Source organism: Triticum urartu, chromosome 6A (assembly GCF_056163025.1).
Source record: "Triticum urartu cultivar PI428250 chromosome 6A, HENAU_Tu73, whole genome shotgun sequence".
Classification (NCBI taxonomy): Eukaryota; Viridiplantae; Streptophyta; class Magnoliopsida; order Poales; family Poaceae; genus Triticum; species Triticum urartu.
This window is the reverse complement of record NC_141878.1, coordinates 420491010-420518017: the sequence shown is the minus strand read 5'-3', so window position 1 is coordinate 420518017 and position 27008 is coordinate 420491010. Positions and strand designations below refer to the sequence as shown.

At 48.6% G+C, this 27008-nt stretch overlaps 1 protein-coding gene across 1 annotated transcript; it reads left to right on the top strand.

Annotated features, from left to right (window-relative positions):
• Positions 1-19977: 19977 nt before the first annotated feature.
• On the top strand, positions 19978-23560 carry LOC147965497 (phenylalanine ammonia-lyase). The gene is made up of 2 exons (XM_087528181.1): positions 19978-20454; positions 21537-23560. The coding sequence occupies exons 1-2, from the start codon at positions 20090-20092 to the stop codon at positions 23284-23286; spliced, it is 2115 nt and encodes a 704-aa protein (XP_087384307.1). The 5' UTR covers positions 19978-20089; the 3' UTR covers positions 23287-23560.
• The last annotated feature ends 3448 nt before the right edge of the window (positions 23561-27008 follow it).

Here is a 27008-nt window from a genome sequence, read left to right as displayed (position 1 = left end):
TGGGAGCTCTTCTGGAAAGACGTCTTGATATTCGCAAACGACTGGAATTTGCGAAATAGCGTCCAATTCACCCTTCTCATTGAGAGAAAACAGACGGATAGTATCATCCCGAGCGGCAAAGACAATTACATCCTCAGACGAATGAGTCAATTGAATCTGCCTGGCTGCACAATCAAGCTGAGCCTTGTGCTTAGAAAGCCAATCCATCCCGAGAATAAGATCAATATCTGAGTCACCGAGAACCGTAGGAGAAGCCAAGAACATGTAGTCACCCAAAGTGATAGAAATATCCAGAACGATGGAGCTAGCCTGCATGCGCTTACCGGGAGAGACAACTGCTAAAGGACTAGGCAAAAGTTGTGAAACCAATTCATGCCTATTTGTAAACGGTCTCGAGATGAAGCAATGCGATGCACCAGTGTCAAAAAGAACTTTTGCAGGAATATCATTAACAGGAAGGTTACCCATGATCACATCTGACGAGTCCTCTGCCTGAGCTGCATTCATCAAATTGACCTTGGCATGCTTGGGGTTATGCTTGACCACAGCTGTACTTGCCGATCTGACAGGAGGAGGAGGAAGACGCCTCTGGTTGAAACACTTGTTGGCATAGTGACCCTTCTGTTGGCACTTGTTGCACGTGACCTCTGAAAGCGGACGGTGATACGGAGCACTCGGTCTTGGATGTTGAGACGAAGTCTTGTTCTGAAAGCCAGGGTTGGGTGGGTGGGAAGAACCACTGCCACCTTTGCTCTTCTGCTGAAACGGCTGACGGAACGGAGGAGGAGGAAGCCAAAACTTCTGCTGCTTGGTCACTTGAGTAGAGGAAGAAGGAGTAACATCTCTGACTCGCTTCCTGGAAGCTTCACACCTCAACTGAGCAGCCTCTTGCTTCAGTGCCATGTTGTAGAACTCATCGTATCTCAAGGGCTCGAAGAGAACAAGAGCGAGCTGAATATCTTCTCTGAGACCACCCCTGAACTGGTATATCATGCTCTTCTCATCAGGCACGTCCTGCTTGGCAAAGCGGGCAAGCTTCTGGAACAATTTGTTGTAGTCATAGACAGACAAAGAGCCTTGCTTCAGATTGCGGAATTCCTCACGCTTGCTTTCAACCACGCTCTGCGGAATGTGATGAGCTCGGAAATCTCGACGGAAATCATCCCAAGTGATAACACGTCCACCTCTGGAATCCTTGTACTGCTGGAACCATTCTGCAGCTTGATCTTTGAGTTGGAAGGAAGCGAACTTCACAAAGTCCTCAGGCCTGACGTTACTGCACTTGAAATGCTTACACAGATCCACAAGCCAATCGTCAGCATCGGTTGCCTCAACACAATTACTGAAAGTCTTTGGCCCGTTAGCAAGGAACTGGTTGAGTGTAGCAATGTGACTCTGATTGCTGCCTTGATTCCCTTGACTGCCTTGATTGCGCTCTTGGAGAATTTGCATGATCAGCTGAGTGTTTGCATTGGTTGCGGCCATCACAGCTTGCCATGCCTCTGGAGGAGGTGGAGGTGGTGGCGGATCTTGATTCTGGTTCTGACTGGTGCTCTTAGCGGGAGCCATCCTGAAGAGGTTGACCACCATTAGCACATAGACAGATAAATATTGAAGCTGAATCCAACGGAATGAAAATTGCAACATATAGTCTTCACATCCGAACAAAATGAGGGAATGCATTCCTCTTCAAATGGTCACATATCCATAAATTGAGAAGCCACGTAGAATTAAGGTAGAGAAATAAATCAACAAGGTACGGATCAAGAACGAATAATCGGTCAGAAATCCCAATCTCAAACCAATATCCGTGGAAGAAGAACTAGAGCTACTAGAATTCCCACCTATGAAACTCCCGAACCTTTCCGGTTATGCAATCAGGTGTTGGGGATACAGGGGAAGCATAATATCTCATCCAAACTAGCAAATCCTACATCCAGCTGTATCCATCCTTCAACACATAACCAAGAAAACCTCGGAAACCATCTACCTCAACCTTCGAAAAGCATCCGTTATACAAGTTATGGCGATACTCCCAAACTCCCGCCCCAGTACTGGGTGGCGTCGAGGTTATCTCACCAACGAACTGCATAAAAGAGATTTTCGATGTCGACGAACATATCTCAAGTATTCCAGAATTGCAACGATAAAATTATGATGACAACACCTCAGAGCTCAACTCCCCGGGACACTTCCACTAAACCCCTGACAGGAGGCACCAAGTCAATGTTCTCATCATAAGCCATCGGAACGATTCCAAGATACTCGCGTGATCCTAAAAAAAAATTTAATGAAATTTGAGAAGAGAAGAGTCAAAACTCTACGTCAGGATGCCTTACCAAAGCGATGAGGAGACTTGGAAGTAAAAAGAATTCCTAAGCTCTCCGATATATAATTCCTAAGTGACTCAAAACATTTTTTTCTAGACACAACTCGGCTGCTAAGACGATCAAGCAATGGGGCTCCTAAGGTCGGGGAAGGCTCTGATTACCAACTTGTAACGCCCTCGATGCGGCTATAGCTCCCACGTGTCGAGGCACGACTTAGAGACATAACCGCATTGAAAGCAATGTCGCAAGTCAGGCAATCATTACAACATCCCATGTATAATAGAATAAAAGGGGGAGATACATAGTTGGCTTACACTCGCCACGTCACATCAAAGTACATAAATAACATCCATCATACAAACACTCATGGCCCGACTACGGCGCCAAAATAGAAAAGAATCCAACATGCGACAAGGCCCCGAATCAAACCCCAACTAGGCACCACTACTGATCATCAGGAAAAGACACATAATATCGCTGAGAGTCCTCGTCGAACTCCCACTTGAGCTCGTACTCATCACCTGGAGCGGAATCACCTGGACCTGCATCTGGAGATATAGTATCTGCGAGCCACAGGGACTCAGCAATCTCGCACCCTCACGATCAAGACTATTTAAGCTTATAGGAAGGGTAAGGCAAAAGTATATGTGGAGCTGCAGCAAGCGACTAGCATATGTGGTGGCTAACTTATACGCAAAAGAGAGCGAGAAGAGGAGGGAAAGCGCGAGCGAGAATCTAGAAGAACAACCTGCGCAAGCATAACTCCAACACCGTGTCCACTTCCCGGACTCCGCCGAGAAGAGGCCATCGCGGTAACACACACAGTTGATTCATTTTAATTAATTAAGGTTCAAGTTATCTACAACCGGACATTAACAAATTCCCATCTGCCCATAACCGCGGGCACGGCTTTCGAAAGTTCAATCCCTGCAGGGGAGTCCCAACTTAGCCCATGACAAGCTCTCACGGTCAACAAAGGAATAGACCTCCTCCCAAGACGTTCCGATCAGACTCGTTATCTCGGTAACTCAAGACACTTCGACAGGTTAAAACAAGACCAGCAACACCGCCCGAATGTGCCAACAAATCCCGATAGGAGCTGCACATATCTCTTTCTCAGGGCACACTCAGATTGTCCTAGGTATGGGTAGGCCAGCCCAGAGTTGCCCCTGGTGGCCACCGGTAGCTGACAGGTGGACCAACACTCAGAGGAGCACTGGCCCGGGGGGGTTAAAATAAGATGACCCTTGAGTCTGCAGAACCCAAGGGAAAGAAAAGGCTAGGTGGAAAATGGTAAAACCAAGGTTGGGCATTGCTAGAAAAGCTTTAATCAAGGCGAAATATCAAGGGGTTCCCATTATAACCCAACCGCGTAAGGAACGCAAAATCCGGGAACATAACACCGATATGACGGAAACTAGGGCGGCAAGAGTGGAACAAAACACTAGGCGAGAGGCCGAGCCTTCCACCCTTTACCAGGTATATAGATGCATTAAGATAACATAGCAATATAATGATATCCCAACAAGTAAGTAAAAGATGTTCCAACAAGGAACGGTCTCCAATCTTCACCTGCAACTAGCAACGCTATAAGAGGGGCTGAGCAAAGCGGTAACATAGCCAATCAATGGTTTGCTAGGACAATGGTGGGTTAGAGGTTCAACATGGCAATTGGGAGGCTGACAAGAAAAAGGTAGGCATCGTAGCATTGGCATAGCAAGAGCGAGCAAACTAGCATAGCAAAGATAGTAGTGATTTCGAGGGTATGATCATCTTGCCTGCACAGTTGTCAGAGTTGACTGGATCCTCACAAGCAAACTCAACGGGCTCCTCGGTAGCGAACTCGTCTCCCGGCTCTACCCAAACAAGACAAACAAGCAACAAGGATACAATCAACCACGTGCAAGACAAAGCAATATGATGAAATGATGACATGCTATGCGGGATGCGATGCGGGATGCAAAATGCAAGATATGACAGGAAATGCATGAACCTGGCCTCAACATGGAATTCCAAGTGTGCCACTGGATAGAGGGGATGAAATTGCTTGAAAACGATATAAAGATCATTGGAATCGGATTTACGGTTTGGAAATGGCAAGCGATTTAAGAATGACACCGGTCTGCGATTTACAGCAAGTATGCATCTAAATGCAATGAGATGAACATGCGATAGCCACCAAACATGACAACAAAATACATGGCAGGGATGCACACAAGATGCTTAACAAAAGACTAGCACTGAGCCACGTCCAATTCATCAATTATGAGGTTCAAACAAGCATGGCAAAAACGCAAATGCAAAACAGATTCCAGACTTAGTGAAATTAACACTTGTCTGAAATTTCAGATCACGAAGCCCTCTTCGGAGCAGCAAAACAACATGATACATGACCTGATTAAGACAAGTAAGAACATGGCATGGAGCTACTCAACAAGGTTAACAAAAGTCCCAAAGTGACCTGGGGCCAAAAGGGATCACAAAATATACTAACGGGCACACGAACATAGCAAAAACATAATCAGTTTTCAGACTTAGTGAAAACTGAGACATGCTGAAATATAACTCACGAAGGCATGTAAACGAGCTCGATGCACTCACTACGTTGCAAGTCATGACAAGGCAAGCATACACCCATAAATAAGGCACAAAATACAAGCTATACATGGCAAGAACAATGGCATAGCATGCACGGATCAACTACAACAACGTCGGCAAAATCGCAAACGAGTTGACGATCTGTCAAGATTCACCACGAAGCAAAAGTAGAGCTCGATTGACTCAATCTAGGGTGCTCCATAATTGCAAACAAAGACATGGATGTATAGAGCATAACATTATTAACAAAACTCCTTTACTTATTATCCTCAAAAGAGGCACGGATCACTAGCAAACAAGCTGAACATATGGCATCATGAACTAAAATATCCCAGACTTAGTAAAAACAACTAAGTCCCTGAAAACAGATTTACCGGGTGCCTCACTTTGCAAGCTTGCACAAGTCACCACACACATCCTAAAAATTCTTGGGTTGCACCTCTGGAAAGAAGACAAAATTCTTAACAAAACATATGAAGGACTCACAGGCATATCATGCACACAATAATCATGGCAAAAATGACAAAAGTCTAAGATGAACTAGCAGATCTGACAATTAACTCACCAAGCCTCCTTCTAACAGCATTTTGGGCATCAAGATGAGCTCAAATGAAAATGATGCAATGGAATGAAATGATGTACTTGTCGAGGCGAACATTTCGATATACTACATGTCCAAAACGGAGCTACGGATGCGGAGATATCACTGGTCAAAGTATGCACAAAAATTTATGGTTAGGGACGAAAAAGTCAACCGAGATGAATTTCTCAGATCTGGATCCAGATCCGCACGCTTCCCGATGCATGCCGGAGTTACTGTAGCAGCTCGCCGGACTTGACGGGGAAGAAGGCCGGCGTGGGAGGAGGAGGAAGAGGACGGCGGGGCCCGGCCGGATCCGGCGATGGCCGGCGGTGCGAGGTCGGTGGCGGCCGGGCTCGGCGCCGGGCGGTGCGGCGGCGATGGTGGCGGCGAGCGGCAGTTGCCGGAGAAGAAGGGCGCGGCGGCGCCCGCGGTGGCGGGTGGCGGCTCCGGCCACTGGAGAAGAAAGGCGCGGGCGAGGTGCTGGCCTCGGGCCCGGTCGGGCGAAGGAGAGGGCCGGCCCCGCGCCTTGCGGGCCGGCGGCTAGGAGGCGGCGGGGATGTGGTCCGCCCGCCACGTGGCGGCGCCTGGCTGGCTGCGGCGATGCGTCCGGTCGGATCGGACGTGTCCGGCCGGCGCGGTGGATCTTTTTTTTAGGGTTTCGAGAGGGGAGATGATCCGAAAACGGAGGGGTGTATATATAGGCATAGAGGGAGTTAGGAGAGTCCAAATGAGGTGTGGTTTTCGGCCACGCGATCGTGATCGAACGCTCTAGGACATGGAGCAGAGTTTGGTGGGTTTAGGTCCAAATTGAAAGGGTGTTGGGCTGCAACACACACGAGGCCTTTCCGGTCCCTCGGTTAACCGTTGGAGTATCAAACGAAGTCCAATTGATACGAAACTTGACAGGCAGTCTACCGGTAGTAAAACAAGGCCGCATGACAAGTCTCGGTCCAATCCGGAAATGTTTAATCCCCACACACGAAAGAAAGCTAGAAATGACCACCGGAGGAGAACAAAGCGCCGAAATGCAAAACGGACAACGGGGAAAATGCTCGGATACATGAGACGAACATGTATGCAAATGCAATGCACATGATGACATGATATGAGATGCATGAAAACGAAAACAACACACGGAGACAAAGACCCGAACCCGAGGAATAAATATAACTTAACGCCGGAAACGGCAAGAGTTGGAGTACAAATTGGGAAAGTTACATCCGGGGTGTTACAACACTCCACCACTACGAAAAGATCTCGTCCCGAGATCTAGGACTGAAAGAACTCCGGGTACTCAGAACGGAGGTGATCCTCGCGTTCCCAGGTAGCTTCACGGTCGGAATGGTGTGACCACTTGACTTTGAGAAATTTGATTGACTTGTTGCGAGTCTTGCGTTCAGTCTCTTCAAGAATAGCAACTGGGTGCTCACGATAGGAGAGATCTTCTTGGAGCTCAATGTCCTCGAAGTTGACGGTGCGGTCAGGAGTCTTGAAGCACTTTCGAAGCTGAGAGACGTGGAACACATCATGAACATTTGCAAAGTTTGAAGGAAGCTCGAGTTGATAGGCGAGGTCGCCTCTCTTGCTGACAATCTTGAAAGGTCCCACGTATCTAGGGGCAAGCTTCCCTTTGATACCGAAGTGACGAGTACCTTTCATAGGAGAGACACGGAGGTAAACATGATCTCCGATCTCGAAGGCCAAATCACGGTGCTTACTATCATAGTAGCTCTTCTGACGGGATTGGGCTGCTTTGAGGTTATCACGAATGACTTTGCACATTTCTTCTGCTTCTGTGATTAAGTCATTACCCAAAAGCTGACGTTCACCGGTTTCAGACCAGTTGAGAGGGGTACGGCACTTCCTGCCATACAGAATTTCAAAAGGGGCCTTGCCCGAACTTGCTTGAAAACTATTGTTATAGGAGAATTCAGCATAAGGAAGACAATCCTCCCATTTCATGCCGAAGGAGATCACACAAGCCCTGAGCATATCTTCAAGAATCTGGTTGACACGCTCGACTTGACCGCTTGTTTGAGGACGGAAAGCAGTGCTGAAGCGGATGTTCGTGCCCATGGCCTTCTGAAAAGAATCCCAAAACTTCGAGGTAAAAATGTTGCCACGGTCTGAAGATATCACTTGAGGAATACCGTGCAGAGAGACAATACGAGAGGTATAGAGTTCCGCTAATTGAGCTGCAGTGATCGACTCTTTGATAGGCAGAAAGTGAGCCACTTTGGTGAGTTTATCGATGACAACAAATATAGCATCATTGCCACGCTTGGACTTTGGAAACCCAGTCACGAAGTCCATTTCAATGTGGTCAAACTTCCATTCTGGAATAGCAAGTGGTTGGAGGAGACCAGCTGGCCTTTGGTGTTCTGCCTTCACTCTTCTGCAGACATCACATTCATTCACGAATTGAACGATCTCGCACTTCATTCGAGTCCACCAATAAGCTTGCTTGAGGTCCTGATACATCTTCGTGCTCCCAGGGTAGATGGAGAGGAGAGAATTGTGAGCCTCGTTCATGATCACTTGACGGAGGTCACCTTTAGGCACAACAATACGATCCTCGAAGAAGAGAGTGTCCTTGTCATCAAGGCGGTAGCCCTTGTACTTGGACTGACTCTTGGCAATCCCAATCTTTACCTTTTTCACCATAGCATCAAGAAGCTGGGCTTGGCGAATCTGGTCTTCTAGAGTAGGAGAGACTTGAAGGTTGGCGAGGAAACCTTGAGGAACAACTTGCAGATTAAGCTTGCGGAAAGCTTCACAAAGCTCGGGTTGATAAGGCTTGAGAATCAGACTGTTACAATAAGCTTTCATGCTCAAAGCGTCAAGAATCACATTGGCCTTGCCTGGAGTGTACTCGATACTCGGATTATACTCTTGAATCATTTCGACCCATCGAGTTTGCCTTAGGTTGAGATTAGGCTGAGTGAAGATGTACTTGAAACTCTTGTGATCAGTGAAAATGTCCACTTTTCTTCCCAATAGAAGATGTCTCCAAGTCAACAAAGCATGCACAACTGCCGCCAACTCGAGATCATGAGTGGGGTAGTTCTTCTCACTAGGCTTCAACTGGCGAGATGTATAAGCAACAACTTTCTTCTCTTGCATCAAAACTGCGCCAAGACCTTGGAGAGAGGCATCACAAAAGACCTCGTACGGCTTGGACTCATCAGGCGGAGTCAGAACTGGAGCAGTGATCAATTTCTCTTTCAAAGTGTTGAAAGCAATATCACACTCCGGAGACCAAACGTACTTAACGTGCTTCTGAAGAAGATTTGAGAGAGGCTTCGCAATCTTAGAAAAGTTTTCAACGAATCTTCGGCAATAGCTAGCGAGACCGAGAAAACTGCGGAGTTGCTTCACATTCTGAGGAGGTTCCCAATTCACAATTGCGGACACCTTCTCGGGATTCACGAAAATGCCCTTGGCAGAGATGATATGACCAAGATAAAGAACCTCATCGAGCCAAAATTCACACTTGGAGAACTTGGCATAGAACTGATGTTCCCTGAGCTTATCGAGAACCAAACGCAAGTGTTTGGCATGATCTTCCTTGTTCTTCGAGAAAACCAGAATGTCGTCGAGATAGACCAAAACGAAGTCATTGGTGTAGGCGTTGAAGATGAAGTTCATCATGCGAGAGAACGTCGGAGGAGCGTTGGCGAGGCCAAAAGACATGACAGTGTATTCATATGAACCAAAGCTTGTTCTGAATGCTATCTTGGGAATATCTTCTTCACGAATGTGAATCTGGTGATAACCCATACGGAGATCAAGCTTGGAGAATACTTGGGCACCTTTGAGTTGTTCGAACAGCTCATTGATGTTGGGAAGTGGGTATTTGTTCTTGATGGTCTTCTTGTTCATCGGACGGTAATCAACACAAAGTCGGTCCGTTCCATCCTTCTTCTTCACAAAAAGAACACCACAACCCCACGGAGAAGAACTAGGCCGGATGAGACCCATTCTTTCTTGCTCATCGAGTTGCTTCTTCAGCTCCTTCAGCTCCTCCGGTCCGAGCTTGTAAGGACGTTTGCACACAGGTTCCGTGCCAGGCTCAAGCTCAATAACGAATTCAACTGGCCGGTGCGGAGGCATTCCTGGGAGCTCTTCTGGAAAGACGTCTTGATATTCGCAAACGACTGGAATTTGCGAAATAGCGTCCAATTCACCCTTCTCATTGAGAGAAAACAGACGGATAGTATCATCCCGAGCGGCAAAGACAATTACATCCTCAGACGAATGAGTCAATTGAATCTGCCTGGCTGCACAATCAAGCTGAGCCTTGTGCTTAGAAAGCCAATCCATCCCGAGAATAAGATCAATATCTGAGTCACCGAGAACCGTAGGAGAAGCCAAGAACATGTAGTCACCCAAAGTGATAGAAATATCCAGAACGATGGAGCTAGCCTGCATGCGCTTACCGGGAGAGACAACTGCTAAAGGACTAGGCAAAAGTTGTGAAACCAATTCATGCCTATTTGTAAACGGTCTCGAGATGAAGCAATGCGATGCACCAGTGTCAAAAAGAACTTTTGCAGGAATATCATTAACAGGAAGGTTACCCATGATCACATCTGACGAGTCCTCTGCCTGAGCTGCATTCATCAAATTGACCTTGGCATGCTTGGGGTTATGCTTGACCACAGCTGTACTTGCCGATCTGACAGGAGGAGGAGGAAGACGCCTCTGGTTGAAACACTTGTTGGCATAGTGACCCTTCTGTTGGCACTTGTTGCACGTGACCTCTGAAAGCGGACGGTGATACGGAGCACTCGGTCTTGGATGTTGAGACGAAGTCTTGTTCTGAAAGCCAGGGTTGGGTGGGTGGGAAGAACCACTGCCACCTTTGCTCTTCTGCTGAAACGGCTGACGGAACGGAGGAGGAGGAAGCCAAAACTTCTGCTGCTTGGTCACTTGAGTAGAGGAAGAAGGAGTAACATCTCTGACTCGCTTCCTGGAAGCTTCACACCTCAACTGAGCAGCCTCTTGCTTCAGTGCCATGTTGTAGAACTCATCGTATCTCAAGGGCTCGAAGAGAACAAGAGCGAGCTGAATATCTTCTCTGAGACCACCCCTGAACTGGTATATCATGCTCTTCTCATCAGGCACGTCCTGCTTGGCAAAGCGGGCAAGCTTCTGGAACAATTTGTTGTAGTCATAGACAGACAAAGAGCCTTGCTTCAGATTGCGGAATTCCTCACGCTTGCTTTCAACCACGCTCTGCGGAATGTGATGAGCTCGGAAATCTCGACGGAAATCATCCCAAGTGATAACACGTCCACCTCTGGAATCCTTGTACTGCTGGAACCATTCTGCAGCTTGATCTTTGAGTTGGAAGGAAGCGAACTTCACAAAGTCCTCAGGCCTGACGTTACTGCACTTGAAATGCTTACACAGATCCACAAGCCAATCGTCAGCATCGGTTGCCTCAACACAATTACTGAAAGTCTTTGGCCCGTTAGCAAGGAACTGGTTGAGTGTAGCAATGTGACTCTGATTGCTGCCTTGATTCCCTTGACTGCCTTGATTGCGCTCTTGGAGAATTTGCATGATCAGCTGAGTGTTTGCATTGGTTGCGGCCATCACAGCTTGCCATGCCTCTGGAGGAGGTGGAGGTGGTGGCGGATCTTGATTCTGGTTCTGACTGGTGCTCTTAGCGGGAGCCATCCTGAAGAGGTTGACCACCATTAGCACATAGACAGATAAATATTGAAGCTGAATCCAACGGAATGAAAATTGCAACATATAGTCTTCACATCCGAACAAAATGAGCGAATGCATTCCTCTTCAAATGGTCACATATCCATAAATTGAGAAGCCACGTAGAATTAAGGTAGAGAAATAAATCAACAAGGTACGGATCAAGAACGAATAATCGGTCAGAAATCCCAATCTCAAACCAATATCCGTGGAAGAAGAACTAGAGCTACTAGAATTCCCACCTATGAAACTCCCGAACCTTTCCGGTTATGCAATCAGGTGTTGGGGATACAGGGGAAGCATAATATCTCACCCAAACTAGCAAATCCTACATCCAGCTGTATCCATCCTTCAACACATAACCAAGAAAACTTCGGAAACCATCTACCTCAACCTTCGAAAAGCATCCGTTATACAAGTTATGGCGATACTCCCAAACTCCCGCCCCAGTACTGGGTGGCGTCGAGGTTATCTCACCAACGAACTGCATAAAATAGATTTTCGATGTCGGCGAACATATCTCAAGTATTCCAGAATTGCAACGATAAAATTATGATGACAACACCTCAGAGCTCAACTCCCTGGGACACTTCCACTAAACCCCTGACAGGAGGCACCAAGTCAATGTTCTCATCATAAGCCATCGGAACGATTCCAAGATACTCGCGTGATCCTAAAAAAGAATTTAGTGAAATTTGAGAAGAGAAGAGTCAAAACTCTACGTCAGGATGCCTTACCAGAGCGATGAGGAGACTTGGAAGTAAAAAGAATTCCTAAGCTCTCCGATATATAATTCCTAAGTGACTCAAAACATTTTTTTCTAGACACAACTCGGCTGCTAAGACGATCAAGCAATGGGGCTCCTAAGGTCGGGGAAGGCTCTGATTACCAACTTGTAACGCCCTCGATGCGGCTATAGCTCCCACGTGTCGAGGCACGACTTAGAGACATAACCGCATTGAAAGCAATGTCGCAAGTCAGGCAATCATTACAACATCCCATGTATAATAGAATAAAAGGGGGAGATACATAGTTGGCTTACACTCGCCACGTCACATCAAAGTACATAAATAACATCCATCATACAAACACTCATGGCCCGACTACGGCGCCAAAATAGAAAAGAATCCAACATGCGACAAGGCCCCGAATCAAACCCCAACTAGGCACCACTACTGATCATCAGGAAAAGACACATAATATCGCTGAGAGTCCTCGTCGAACTCCCACTTGAGCTCGTACTCATCACCTGGAGCGGAATCACCTAGACCTGCATCTGGAGATATAGTATCTGTGAGCCACAGGGACTCAGCAATCTCGCACCCTCGCGATCAAGACTATTTAAGCTTATAGGAAGGGTAAGGCAAAAGTATATGTGGAGCTGCAGCAAGCGACTAGCATATGTGGTGGCTAACTTATACGCAAAAGAGAGCGAGAAGAGGAGGGAAAGCGCGAGCGAGAATCTAGAAGAACAACCTGCGCAAGCATAACTCCAACACCGTGTCCACTTCCCGGACTCCGCCGAGAAGAGGCCATCACGGTAACACACACAGTTGATTCATTTTAATTAATTAAGGTTCAAGTTATCTACAACCGGACATTAACAAATTCCCATCTGCCCATAACCGCGGGCACGGCTTTCGAAAGTTCAATCCCTGCAGGGGAGTCCCAACTTAGCCCATGACAAGCTCTCACGGTCAACGAAGGAATAGACCTCCTCCCAAGACGTTCCGATCAGACTCGGTATCTCGGTAACTCAAGACACTTCGACAGGTTAAAACAAGACCAGCAACACCGCCCGAATGTGCCGACAAATCCCGATAGGAGCTGCACATATTTCTTTCTCAGGGCACACTCAGATTGTCCTAGGTACGGGTAGGCCAGCCCAGAGTTGCCCCTGGTGGCCACCGGTAGCTGACAGGTGGACCAACACTCAGAGGAGCACTGGCCCGGGGGGGTTAAAATAAGATGACCCTTGAGTCTGCAGAACCCAAGGGAAAGAAAAGGCTAGGTGGCAAATGGTAAAACCAAGGTTGGGCATTGCTGGAAAATCTTTAATCAAGGCGAAATATCAAGGGGTTCCCATTATAACCCAACCGCGTAAGGAACGCAAAATCCGGGAACATAACACCGATATGACGGAAACTGGGGCGGCAAGAGTGGAACAAAACACTAGGCGAGAGGCCAAGCCTTCCACCCTTTACCAGGTATATAGATGCATTAAGATAACATAGCAATATAATGATATCCCAACAAGTAAATAAAAGATGTTCCAACAAGGAACGGTCTCCAATCTTCACCTCCAACTAGCAACGCTATAAGAGGGGCTGAGCAAAGCGGTAACATAGCCAATCAACGGTTTGCTAGGACAATGGTGGGTTAGAGGTTCAACATGGAAATTGGGAGGCTGAAAAGCAAAAGGTAGGCATCGTAGCATTGGCATAGCAAGAGCGAGCAAACTAGCATAGCAAAGATAGTAGTGATTTCGAGGGTATGATCATCTTGCCTGCACAGTTGTCAGAGTTGACTGGATCCTCACAAGCAAACTCAACGGGCTCCTCGGTAGCGAACTCGTCTCCCGGCTCTACCCAAACAATACAAACAAGCAACAAGGATACAATCAACCACGTGCAAGACAAAGCAATATGATGAAATGATGACATGCTATGCGGGATGCGATGCGGGATGCAAAATGCAAGATATGACAGGAAATGCATGAACCTGGCCTCAACTTGGAATTCCAAGTGTGCCACTGGATAGAGGGGATGAAATCGCTTGAAAATGATATAAAGATCATTGGAATCGGAGTTACGGTTTGGAAATGGCAAGCGATTTAAGAATGACACCGGTCTGCGATTTACAGCAAGTAGGCATCTAAATGCAATGAGATGAACATGCTACCGCCACCAAACATGACAACAAAATACATGGCAGGGATGCACACAAGATGCTTAACAAAATACTAGCACTGAGCCACGTCCAATTCATCCATTATGAGGTTCAAACAAGCATGGCAAAAACGCAAATGCAAAACAGATTCCAGACTTGGTGAAATTAACACTTGTCTGAAATTTCAGATCATGAAGCCCTCTTCGGAGCAGCAAAACAACATGATACATGACCTGATTAAGACAAGTATGAACATGGCATGGAGCTACTCAACAAGCTTAACAAAAGTCCCAAAGTGACCTGGGGCCAAAAGGGATCACAAAATATACTAACGGGCACACGAACATAGCAAAAACATAATCAGTTTTCAGACTTAGTGAAAACTGAGACATGCTGAAATATAACTCACGAAGGCATGTAAACGAGCTCGATGCACTCACTACGGTGCAAGTCATGACAAGGCAAGAATACACCCATAAATAAGGCACAAAATACAAGCTATACATGGCAAGAACAATGGCATAGCATGCACGGATCAACTACAACAACGCCGGCAAGATCGCAAACGAGTTGACGATCTGCCCAGATTCACCATGAAGCAAAAGTAGAGCTCGATTGACTCAAGCTAGGTTGCTCCATAATTGCAAACAAAGACATGTATGTATAGATCATAACATGATTAACAAAACTCCTTTACTGATCATCCTCAAAAGAGGCACGGATCACTAGGAAACAAGCTGAACATATGGCATCATGAACTAAAATATCCCAGACTTAGTGAAAACAACTAAGTCCCTGAAAACAGATTTACCGGGTGCCTCACTTTGCAAGCTTGCACAAGTCACCACACACATCCTAAAAATGCATGGGTTGCGCCTCTGGAAATAAGACAAAATGCTTAACAAAATATATGAAGGACTCACAGGCATATCATGCACACAATAATCATGGCAAAAATGACAAAAGTCTAAGATGAACTAGCAGATCTGACAATTAACTCACGAAGCCTCCTTCTAACAGCATTTTGGGCATCAAGATGAGCTCAAATGAAAATGATGCAATGGAACGAAATGATGTACTCGTCGAGACGAACATTTTGATATACTGCATGTCCAAAACGGAGCTACGGATGCGGAGATATCACTGGTCAAAGTATGCACAAAAATTTAGGGTTAGGGACGAAAAAGTCAACCGAGATGAATTTCTCAGATCTGGATCCAGATCCGCACGCTTCCCGATGCACGCCGGAGTTACTGTAGCAGCTCGCCGGACTTGACGGGGAAGAAGGCCGGCGTGGGAGTAGGAGGAAGAGGACGGCGGGGCCCGGCCGGATCCGGCGATGGCCGGCGGTGCGAGGTCGGTGGCGGCCGGGCTCGGCGCCGGGCGGTGCGGCGGCGATGGTGGCGGCGAGCGGTGGTCGTCAGAGAAGAAGGGCGTGGCGGCGCCCGCGGTGGCGGGTGGCGGCTCCGGCCACCGGAGAAGAAAGGCGCGGGCGAGGTGCTGGCCTCGGGCCCGGTCGGGCGAAGGAGAGGGCCGGCCCCGGGCCTTGCGGGCCGGCGGCTGGGAGGCGGCGGGGATGTGGTCCGCCCGCCACGTGGCGGCGCCTGGCTGGCTGCGGCGATGCGTCCGGTCGGATCGGACGTGTCCGGCCGGCGCGGTGGATCTTTTTTTTAGGGTTTCGAGAGGGGAGATGATCCGAAAACGGAGGGGTGTATATATAGGCATAGAGGGAGTTAGGAGAGTCCAAATGAGGTGTGGTTTTCGGCCACGCGATCGTGATCGAACGCTCTAGGACATGGAGCAGAGTTTGGTGGGTTTAGGTCCAAATTGAAAGGGTGTTGGGCTGCAACACACACGAGGCCTTTCCGGTCCCTCGGTTAACCGTTGGAGTATCAAACGAAGTCCAATTGATACGAAACTTGACAGGCAGTCTACCGGTAGTAAAACAAGGCCGCATGACAAGTCTCGGTCCAATCCGGAAATGTTTAATCCCCACACACGAAAGAAAGCTAGAAATGACCACCGGAGGAGAACAAAGCGCCGAAATGCAAAACGGACAACGGGGAAAATGCTCGGATACATGAGACGAACATGTATGCAAATGCAATGCACATGATGACATGATATGAGATGCATGAAAACGAAAACAACACACGGAGACAAAGACCCGAACCCGAGGAATAAATATAACTTAACGCCAGAAACGGCAAGAGTTGGAGTACAGATTGGGAAAGTTACATCCGGGGTGTTACAGTGGTCAACCTAGCCAAGACCTTTGTGGTCCTAGGACTTTGTGCCTCAACCTCCACCAAATAGTGTAGGTTCCGCTAACAGTATGAACCTCAAGAAATGTCTCAGTGTTTGTGCTTCCTTTTCCTTACTATTTACTTATTGCTAGTTTCACTTCTCCTCTTTCTTTTGTAGACTTGCATGTTAGACAACTAGGAATAATTACCTTAAAACACACAAACTAAAAGGCTAATTTTCATATTTGTGTATTCACCCTTCCCTCTAGACACCATCTTCGATCCTACATAAGGACATCAATATCTTCTAGTTGGATCATAATAAGGGTATTATCAACATGTTGAAACCATGTGTCTCCCCAACCACACCCTCAAATTAGTGTATTATCAACATGTTGAAACCATGTCCCCTACCAACGACACCCTCAAATTAGTTGCAACATCACCCCCTTGATTTCCCCAGATGCCTAGAAATTGTGGAATTGTTGCTAGTGCATTGACCACAAAGTTGAAGATGAGAATGTTGATCACAAAATTGAAGAAGAGGTCATTAACCACAAAGTTTAAGGGGAAGGCATTCTAATAAAATGGCCCCACCTCAATGTTAATATTTATAGCTTCCCGAGACTACATAATGTGGAAGATCAAACCCAAGGAAAAGTCCTTCTTCAAAGTCACTCCAATAAAAAAGGGATGAGCTAACCAATCATAATCCTTATCCAAATCCAGGTGCGCTTGATCTCGTGAATCACCTCATCGAGATGATGGACTGCATCAAGAATAAACCATCCTAGGGTAAAATTAATTTCAGCTAAGTGAATGGGCTAACTAGTCACCGGGGCTAATCAAGAAGCAAAAGATTTAAATGTGAAATTTAGAAGAAGATCACATTAATGGGGCAACCTATTATGGAAGTTAGAGTCTTGTTGGAACCACATTGTTTGACCGAACCAACTATAAAGCTATTCATCAATCTTATCTCTGTAAAGCCAAGTACACACCACTTCTAGATGTAATTTCGGGTTGTTCACAATAAAAACATAATTATATAAGCAAAGGTTTTTAAGTCACGATAGAAGGCATTATATAAATAGTTATGAAGAATATTAGTTGTACTTCTCATTCTTATACTTGGCATATAGTGTTACAAGACTTTATTTTGCCAAAGTTGATCATTAGGAAGGTCTAAAGCAACATTTATCTACTTGAGTTCGAGACAATTTTCTTGACCAATCTATAAACTCGTCCTAAATCATACTACAAAGATTCTTGATAGAATACACAAATGAGACATATAAATTAACACGACATGCAAACCACCTCATTCACGCAATGCCCTCGGGTGCCAAGATTTGGCATGACATATCTTCTACATAGTTGCACGACAAAAAAGTGCTCACCTAAAATAGGTACCGACAAATCGAGAGACATTGTCACTCTCAAAATTTAACGCGGCCCTTGAGGGTAGAACCATTCACGTTATCCGGCCCACATAAAGGCAAAATAATCAAACTTGTGGCAGACGACTCTTTCCAAAGGTAACCCAACATCTATTTAAGGTGTCGCCCTTCTTTTCCCCATCACCCTTCTCATATACATACTTCTTCGGAAATCGATGTGCCCCGAGGGCGAAACTACTATGAGAGTAGTCAGGGCTCCAACCCGTTGTATAGCCTACCTTATTCATCCATCAGGGAATCTCAAGGTGATAAGGTCTTTAAAACGTGGATCACAGGTACAACACTTATTATGACATCTTTTTTTTTATAGATCCCGTGTTTCTGTTTCTCATGGTAGAAGTCGCATCTCCCAAGAGTACTACTTTGAGATAGTTAGACAGTCACTTCAACGTTTGAATCGTCTATGATGAATTACATGCTTTCTAGGCCAACAAATAGGCTACTTCTTTTGATAAACTAAATAAGGCTGACATAATTCCTCCTATTTTCTTGTGAGGAAAAGTTGATATAAAGTAGGAGTATAAAGGTATGCATACCGTTGTCTACGTACTAAGAAGTTCCATGAAGGATGTATTTATTGGAATTGAACAGCTTGTTGGGCTAAGAAATTGTTAGACCGCCCGATTAAAACCTATAGTAACAAAGATCTCAAACATGTCGCTCGATTAAAACCTGCAGTAACTAAGAAGTGATAAAATAAACTCCGCAACTTGGAAATAAACTCACGAGCTAAGCAGCGATTTTGAAGGAGATTGAAAGCGGGAAGAATATATTCTAGTTGGTCATCTTCGACGATGAGCGGAGTGAGTTCAATAGGGATGCGCATGCTTTATCGAAATTTTCATCCTCCCACAGCGAGGGTTGACAGTGGTCGTATGCATCGCCCAGATGTAGAGGCCAGAGGTCATCCTCCTTTCTAAAAAAAACAGCAAGGGTTGACATGTTTTGTTTTTGGGGCCTGCGGACCCCGCTTCTATCCCTTTAAACATTACTGAGCAATGAAACTCCTTTGTTCTCTAAAAAAAAGGCAATTATACTGGTAAATCTGATGATGTGCCACTAGTTAAACGGAGCAAATTAAATTATAAAATTTTTGGAGTAAAAGCCTGAAACCGATGAAGATCCATGCTCCTTCACGCCTACCTTTGCTTTTTAGCTGTTAAAGTAAAACAGAAAGCATTACATTATGCCAAAACACATGTGTTCTTTTATACATAGATGTTAAAGTATAAAACAAAAAAGCATTACATTGTGCCAAAACGCATTTGTTCTTTTATAATACCGTCCGTCCGTCTCCAAAACATCCATGTATCCTATGATCATTTTGGTACCACCGGAGCATTGCCAAGTTTTAATGAGTGGATGGGAAGAACGATGTTGTACTGAGTGGGACAGAGGCCACTAGGCAAGGTTAATATGACCGCAAGCTAGCAAAGGCAGTGCGAACACCGACGCACATACAACTGGATAGGCTGAACAAGACGAAATCCCACGGATTTTAGTAATTCAGCGGGCGAGAGGCTGCGGGGCACCGCAAAAGTTACCTCGCCAACAACTTTGGTTTCTAGGAGTACTTGATTTTCCCTTTCTCCACTCGAAAAAATAAACCTGATTCTCCTTTTCAGGGTTGGTGAGGCTGTTTCTCCCTTCTTTTTCTCTGCTCCTGGCTCCCTCCTTTAGCTTTCTCTTCTGTAGAAACAAATTTTAAAAATGTTTATTTTCAGGACGTTCGCAGGAAGAAGATAAAAAATATTTATTATGATAATAATAATAATATAAGAGACAAAAAAAAGAACACGCACATGTAAATTTGTAGCTGTTCCCCGATCCTAGGCTGTCTCTCTTAATCTTCTCTGTATTTAGTAACCGTGCTGTTCAGGAGTACAATGTTTATCTGGCAATAAATGGCAGATTTTCAGCCATTACATCCAGGTAAATGAAATAACTTTTATGAGAAATTAGTACTAATATTCTCTTAAGAGTAGAATATTAGCAAAAACTTTGGCAGATCCAGCGTATCAGTCACCAACCAACCCACTAGGCAGTAGCGCTGCTGCAGAGAGGAGGAGGCCGCTGGATGGATAGGGGTCCTCGCCCACCTAAACCCGCCTACCTCGCCACCCCGGCGCTATTTAAGCTGGCCACTCCGCTCCCGTTTCCCTCCAAGAAGAGCTCACCACCATCTCCTCCGGCTCTTCTTCGGCTCTCCTGCTCCTCCTCCTCCTCCGCGCAGTTCGCCGGCCACCACCACCACCCACCGAGAGAATGGCAGGCAACGGAGCCATCGTCGAGAAGGACCCGCTCAACTGGGGCGCGGCGGCGGCCGAGCTCACCGGCAGCCACCTCGACGAGGTGAAGCGGATGGTGGCGCAGTTCCGCGAGCCCGTGGTGAAGATCGAGGGCGCCAGCCTCCGCGTCGGCCAGGTGGCGGCCGTGGCCCAGGCCAAGGACGCGTCGGGCATCTCCGTGGAGCTCGACGAGGAGGCGCGGCCCCGCGTCAAGGCCAGCAGCGAGTGGATCCTCAGCTGCCTCGCCGCCGGCGGCGACATCTACGGCGTCACCACCGGCTTCGGCGGCACCTCCCACCGCCGCACCAAGGACGGGCCCGCCCTCCAGGTGGAGCTCCTCAGGTAACCAATTCACCCCCAAATCTCTTGATCTCGGCGATCAGCGTCCAGATCATGCATGTTTTACTCACTCCATGCGTTGGGCCCATCCGTCAGTCAAATAACTATGAAACTTTTCGTGTTTTAAGCAAAGCAAACAAAAAAGTGCTAGCTTTTGCCTAGCTGTAGCCTCCTGGGATTCATGTGCCGTGGCCTGCACAGCCATGGAAAGGAGCCTGGCAAAATTGGAAACAAAATACCACAGTAAATACATCTCTCATCATGGTAGTGGCCAGAACCGTTACCTCATGCAGGTGTGTACATCAGCACGTCCTGATGAGAAACGAAAAATAGACAGATCATAGGCATTTAAAGCTGAGGCTTTAAACTGCGTGCCATGCCGTGCTTGCTGCATAGTAGATCGACGGTGACAAGTCGATGGAAGCACACAGTAGTGAAAAAGAAAGAAAGAAAGAAAGAAGTTAAACAAGAGGCAGATCTAATTAAGCGGATGTGGACCGTGCCGGGGCTTCGTCGGTCAGTTGGTTCGCGTCGCGTCGCGTCGCGCTCCCGCCCCGCGAGGCCGGCCGGGAACATGCACAAGCACATGCGTCCCCGATAAACGAGTCACGCGTAGGACACCTGCGCCTGTGCCGGTCGGGTGAATTGGCATGCGGAATTCCTTGGCATGCTCAGCCAAAATGTGCCACGGAAAAGGTATAAACTGGACACTGAAGTTGCCTAGATGAACATGCTTATAGGCTGTGTAACCCATCAACAAGTTTTCTGTACCGCAAAGAAAAGGTATAAACTCTTTAGATATAGTAGAACTTTCAGAAAATATCTTTAGATACTCATTGTATGCAGTGCAGATCTCTGCCAGTTAGCAGGGAGCCAAGTCATCCATCATATCCAAAGACACACAAAAATATTGTTTACTACTTCTACGTTGTTTGAGCATCATGCTCTGACTTCCAGCTCTAACAGAGGACATGATCCAGCGACTAACTCTACCGCTACGTACTTCTAGCAGTACATCTCCGTCCTTATCTGTTTACTTCACCTGCAACTAACGAACCATATGCATGTCCTTGTCTTCCGTACAGGCATCTGAACGCTGGAATCTTTGGCCCCGGCGCCGATGGCCACTCGCTGCCGGCGGAGGTGTCCCGTGCGGCCATGCTCGTGCGCATCAACACCCTCCTCCAGGGCTACTCCGGCATCCGCTTCGAGATCCTCGAGGCCATCACCAAGCTGCTCAACACCGGCGTCAGCCCCTGCCTCCCGCTCCGGGGCACCATCACCGCCTCCGGCGACCTTGTGCCACTGTCCTACATCGCCGGCCTCATCACCGGACGCCCCAACGCGCAGGCCACCACTGTTGACGGGAAGAAGGTGGACGCCGCCGAGGCGTTCAAGGCCGCTGGCATCGAGGGCGGCTTCTTCAAGCTCAACCCCAAGGAGGGGCTCGCCATTGTCAACGGCACGTCCGTGGGCTCTGCGCTCGCGGCCACGGTGCTGTTCGACTGCAACGTCCTCGCTGTTCTCTCCGAGGTCCTGTCCGCCGTCTTCTGCGAGGTGATGAACGGCAAGCCCGAGTTCACCGACCACCTCACCCACAAGCTCAAGCACCACCCGGGCTCCATCGAGGCCGCGGCCATCATGGAGCACATCCTGGCCGGCAGCGCCTTCATGGGCCACGCCAAGAAGGTCAACGAGATTGACACGCAGCTCAAGCCCAAGCAAGACAGGTACGCGCTCCGCACGTCGCCGCAGTGGCTCGGCCCCCAGATCGAGGTCATCCGGTCTGCCACCAAGTCCATCGAGCGCGAGGTCAACTCCGTCAACGACAACCCCGTCATCGACGTCCACCGTGGTAAGGCGCTCCATGGCGGCAACTTCCAGGGCACGCCCATCGGTGTGTCCATGGACAACACCCGTCTCGCCATCGCCAACATTGGCAAGCTCATGTTCGCGCAGTTCTCGGAGCTCGTCAACGAGTTCTACAACAACGGGCTGACCTCCAACCTGGCTGGCAGCCGCAACCCCAGCCTGGACTACGGCTTCAAGGGCACCGAGATCGCCATGGCTTCCTACTGCTCTGAGCTCCAGTACCTTGCCAACCCGGTGACCAACCATGTCCAGAGTGCCGAGCAGCACAACCAGGACGTGAACTCTCTGGGGCTTGTCTCGGCCAGGAAGACCGCCGAGGCTGTGGACATTCTCAAGCTCATGTCCTCCACATACATGGTGGCGCTGTGCCAGGCCATCGACCTCCGCCACCTGGAGGAGAACATCAAGACCTCCGTGAAGAACTGCGTGACGCAGGTGTCGAAGAAGGTGCTGACCATGAACCCCACCGGCGACCTCTCCAGCGCGCGCTTCAGCGAGAAGAGCCTCATCACCGCCATCGACCGCGAGGCCGTGTTCAGCTACGCCGACGACGCCTGCAGCGCCAACTACCCGCTGATGCAGAAGCTGCGCGCCGTGCTGGTCGACCACGCCCTGACCGCCGGCGCCGGCGAGGCCGAGAGCGAGGCCACGGTGTTCTCCAAGATCAACAAGTTCGAGGAGGAGCTGCGGTCGGCCCTGCCGCGGGAGATCGAGGCCGCCCGCGTGGCCTTCGAGAACGGCACGGCGCCCATCCCCAACCTGATCAAGGAGAGCAGGTCGTTCCCGCTGTACCGCTTCGTCCGCGAGGAGCTCGGCTGCGTGTACCTCACCGGCGAGAAGCTGCTGTCCCCCGGCGAGGAGTGCACCAAGGTCTTCCTGGGCATCAGCCAGAACAAGCTCATCGACCCCATGCTGGAGTGCCTCAAGGAGTGGAACGGCGAGCCCCTGCCCATCAACGTCTGAAGCATCGCCGGGGCCACCGTGGAGGAGAGGAGGAGGAGGCTTCCAGAGTACATCCAAAAATAAGACGCTTAATTCGTTCGTGCATGTTCTTCTTCTTCAATTCCTGTCGCCTTTTGCCTTTCGTTGTTCGTGCGTTGGTGTTGATCGACGTGTGGCGTTGTTGTTGATTGTGTAGCTGCTCTGCCATGGCGGCCCCGCAGCTTTACCTAAAGATATTGTCGTTGTATTTTGGGGTGAATCATGCTAATACTATGTGGCTTCTTTTTTGCTTGTATTATTACTGTCCTAGTAAAATGTTTTGCTCCTACAATGCTCCCTCCGTTTCTAAATATAAGCATTTTTAAAGATTCCAATACGGAATACATACAAAGCAAAATGAATGAATCTACACTTTAAAATGCATCTATATATATCTGTATGTAGTTTGTATTGAAATCTTTAAAAGGTCTTATATTTAAAAACGGAGTGAGTATAATATACATGCATTTGCTTTGGGTGAATCTTTGGTGCTTATGATTGCAGATATCTACCTTTTCAGATTGCCTTTCTCCACACTGTTGGCTGCGAATCAAGTTTGTCACCTAGCATTTGAGCCATGAGATGACTTCCATTTCACCCATTCTTAGCTAGTAAAGAGCACTGAACAGTACTAGCTTCCCTTCGATTGGTTCAAAAGAAGCCACTTGGCTAAACTCATCACTCATACATCCATATATGTAGCTGCAAGATTTGTCTTCTAGGTGTCAGTGTGAGCCCCTGACTTGCTCTTTTTATTTTTATTTTATTTATTGAGATCGCCTGACTTGTGACTTGCTAGCTGGTTTTAAATTTCAAAATATTACAGTCATAACCAAAATCAACGAATTTTTCAGTTTTCGTTTCAGCCAATGGACCGAAACTTTACACTTTAATTTGGTTCAGATTCCACCTTGTATTTTGAAATTTCAAATAGTAATTTAAGAATTGTTTGAACAATAATTTGTGTGTACTACCGTAATCGCTGAAATATCTTGACCAAAAGGCAATTTCTTGAGTATCTACCGAAGTACCGATAGTAATGGAATTTCTGAAGTTTCGATTAAATTGCGCTGAAAGTGAAAATCATGCTCGCTATAGTACACTTAGTTATGGCAAAAGGCCCTTTGCTCAAGTTGCACTGATGATGATTATCGCCACTAGTGGGCAGGCGCAAATGCGCAAATGGATTGCGAAGCCAATCGCCCATGGGCTCCCCACTCCTACCTACCACACGCGACAACAGCATGACTAGAAAGAATTGCGGTTGGGTAGCTGCCGTGCTGGTAGTTTGAAAAATGCCCAATTCGCTTTCAAGCCTGGCTCTCCTTCTCGGGTTGAAAACAAAGGCAGCCACTTGGCTCGGCATCATCCGCTTCTCTTATTCAGTCACCACTGCTATGTTGGTCCTGCAGGAGAAATGCAGGACCAACATAGCAGTGGTGACTGGAGAAGTTCAGAGAGTCGAACAAATATGAAGCAATCATCATCAGCATCATCAGTTTGAGTGGAGGGCGGTGGGGGAGGCGACCGCAGGGGCGACCGCCGCCCCTGCGCGCACTTCGGCCTCTTCCCACAATGGACGGCGGCGAGTCGGGGGCCGTTTTTGGGCGCTGGCCGACGACGAAGACGATGAGGAGGATAGGGAGGCGGGTGATGACTCATCGGAGTCGCAATCGCCGATGCCTTCCGACATGATTTGTGAGTTTTTTAACTCCGGCTACGACGAGGAGGAGGTGGCTGCGATCGTAGAGAAGGCGCTACGTACCTCTGGACGATCCGGCAAGGGCAGGACTACAAGCGGGGGAGAAGAAGGAAATGGTCCGGCGGGTCGTTCATCGGAGGACGGCGGCGTCGGCGATCAGGCCATGGAAGGGCCCTCTCCCCAAGGTATGTATGCCCAAACTCACGCTTTTCGGTATGGTTCGTCCAGATTCCTGGACCTTGGTCGTGAGGAGGAAGAAAGGCCGCCGGGCGGCGGCTGGACGGGCGCCGGCAGCGCCAGCGGCTTCTTCGCCGGAGATTGCGGGGATCGGGATCGGAGCTGCCCGAGCGCGTCGTTTGAATTTTCTGTTGGGCCGTGATGGGCCGTTGCTTCGCAACGCTGAGTCGGGCCTCGCTAGGACTGGGTATGAGGCCCATGGTCCTAGCCAGGAGACCGATCAGAGAGTCAGCGATTACTTTGACGTGCATGGGATCGATTCGACCTGTGGTTCGACTATTCCTGCAGTCCTCAGTCCGTCGCTCCACCCGTCTGCAAAAGCTAGGGTTCGCCGGATCGTTGTGTCCGGATTCTTGAAACTTGCGCACGGGAGAGCTGCTAGGGTTCGGCCAAGGCTGCCATGGCTGGTCGGGGCGCTGGGCAGCCCCCCAAGCCTGCGCAGCCGCAGCCCAAGGCGGCACCGAGGCCTGCGCCGCTGCCGCACCACGACGCGCAGCCACCGCAGAACCGGGTGGTGCCGACGTAGCAGGTGCCCGTTCCAACCCCACACAGTGCAGTGCTGCCACCCGCGGTTAGGGCAGCGCCGGCGGTGCCTAGGGGCGGTAATGGTTCGGGTCCGCCTCGTTTCCCGGCGAACCGAGGTAGTGAGTTCGCCTACGGCGGTCGTGGACCCCCTCGAGGCCAGTGGGGAGATGATGGATATGATGCTTATGGTGACGGCCAGCATCGGGGTTCGTCGTCGGTGGACGGCGGGCGTGGATATGCATGGCAAAGTGATGGAACTATTAATCGTCCGTTCTACGGCCCTCCGGGTGGCTTTGTTGAGGGTGTGTCAGGGCTGGATTACAGGCAACACGGTGGCTACCGAGGTCATTGCGGTGCCCGGGGAGGCAAGTATCGTCACTGGCAACCTCCCCCGCCCGCTGCTACTGTTTCTGACGCCACAGAGCCGCTTGCTCCTTCGGAGGTGGTTGTGTCTGTGTAGGCGCCAGCTTTGTCAGGACATGTCATGGTCGCGGTGATGGCTCTTGCTACTGCGGCGGTGCCCAAGGCTGAGCCTACTGTGGCGGGCGCCGTCAAAGTGGCTGAGAAGCCGGATGGTGATCGAGCTCGTAAGAAGGAGAAAATGCTTTGTTATCATTGTGGTGAGCAAGGCCACTTTATTGCAGAATGCACTACAGAGCTTTGTGACACGTGCCTCAAACCGGTGCATGCTACAGGAGAGTGTCCGTTGTTGCGTGAGCCGATGCCGGGAGTCACCATTTACGGAGTTTGCTGCTCCGAACTGATGTTCTTTGAGTCCCCTAGTGCGGTGTCGGTCCAAGAGCCGCTACAGAGTGCGACCACGGGAGTGGTCAAGGTGGCTAAAGGTGACTTGTCAGAGGCACAGATCTTACAGAGGTTAAATGAGCTTGTTCCAGGAAACTTTCAGTGGGAGCTTATCAGACTTGATGCCAATGTGTACAAGGTAAACTTTCCTTCAGCAGAGGACCTGAAGAAGCTCTTGAGCTTTGGTATGTGTAGGGTGCCTGGCACGGAGTGCATCCTTGAGTTTGATGAGTGGAAGAAGGTCGAGCCAAAGGGTACGCCCCTTCCTCAGGTTTGGTTACAGTTCTCAGGGGCACCGTCTAAGCTTCTGAATGATGTTAGGGTCATGGCAAGCTTGGGGACACTTGTTGGGAAGACTGAGCGGGTGGACATGCCATTTACTCGGGCAAACGGGGTGGCGCGGTTGCTCGTCAGTGTTGTGGATATCGAGTTCATG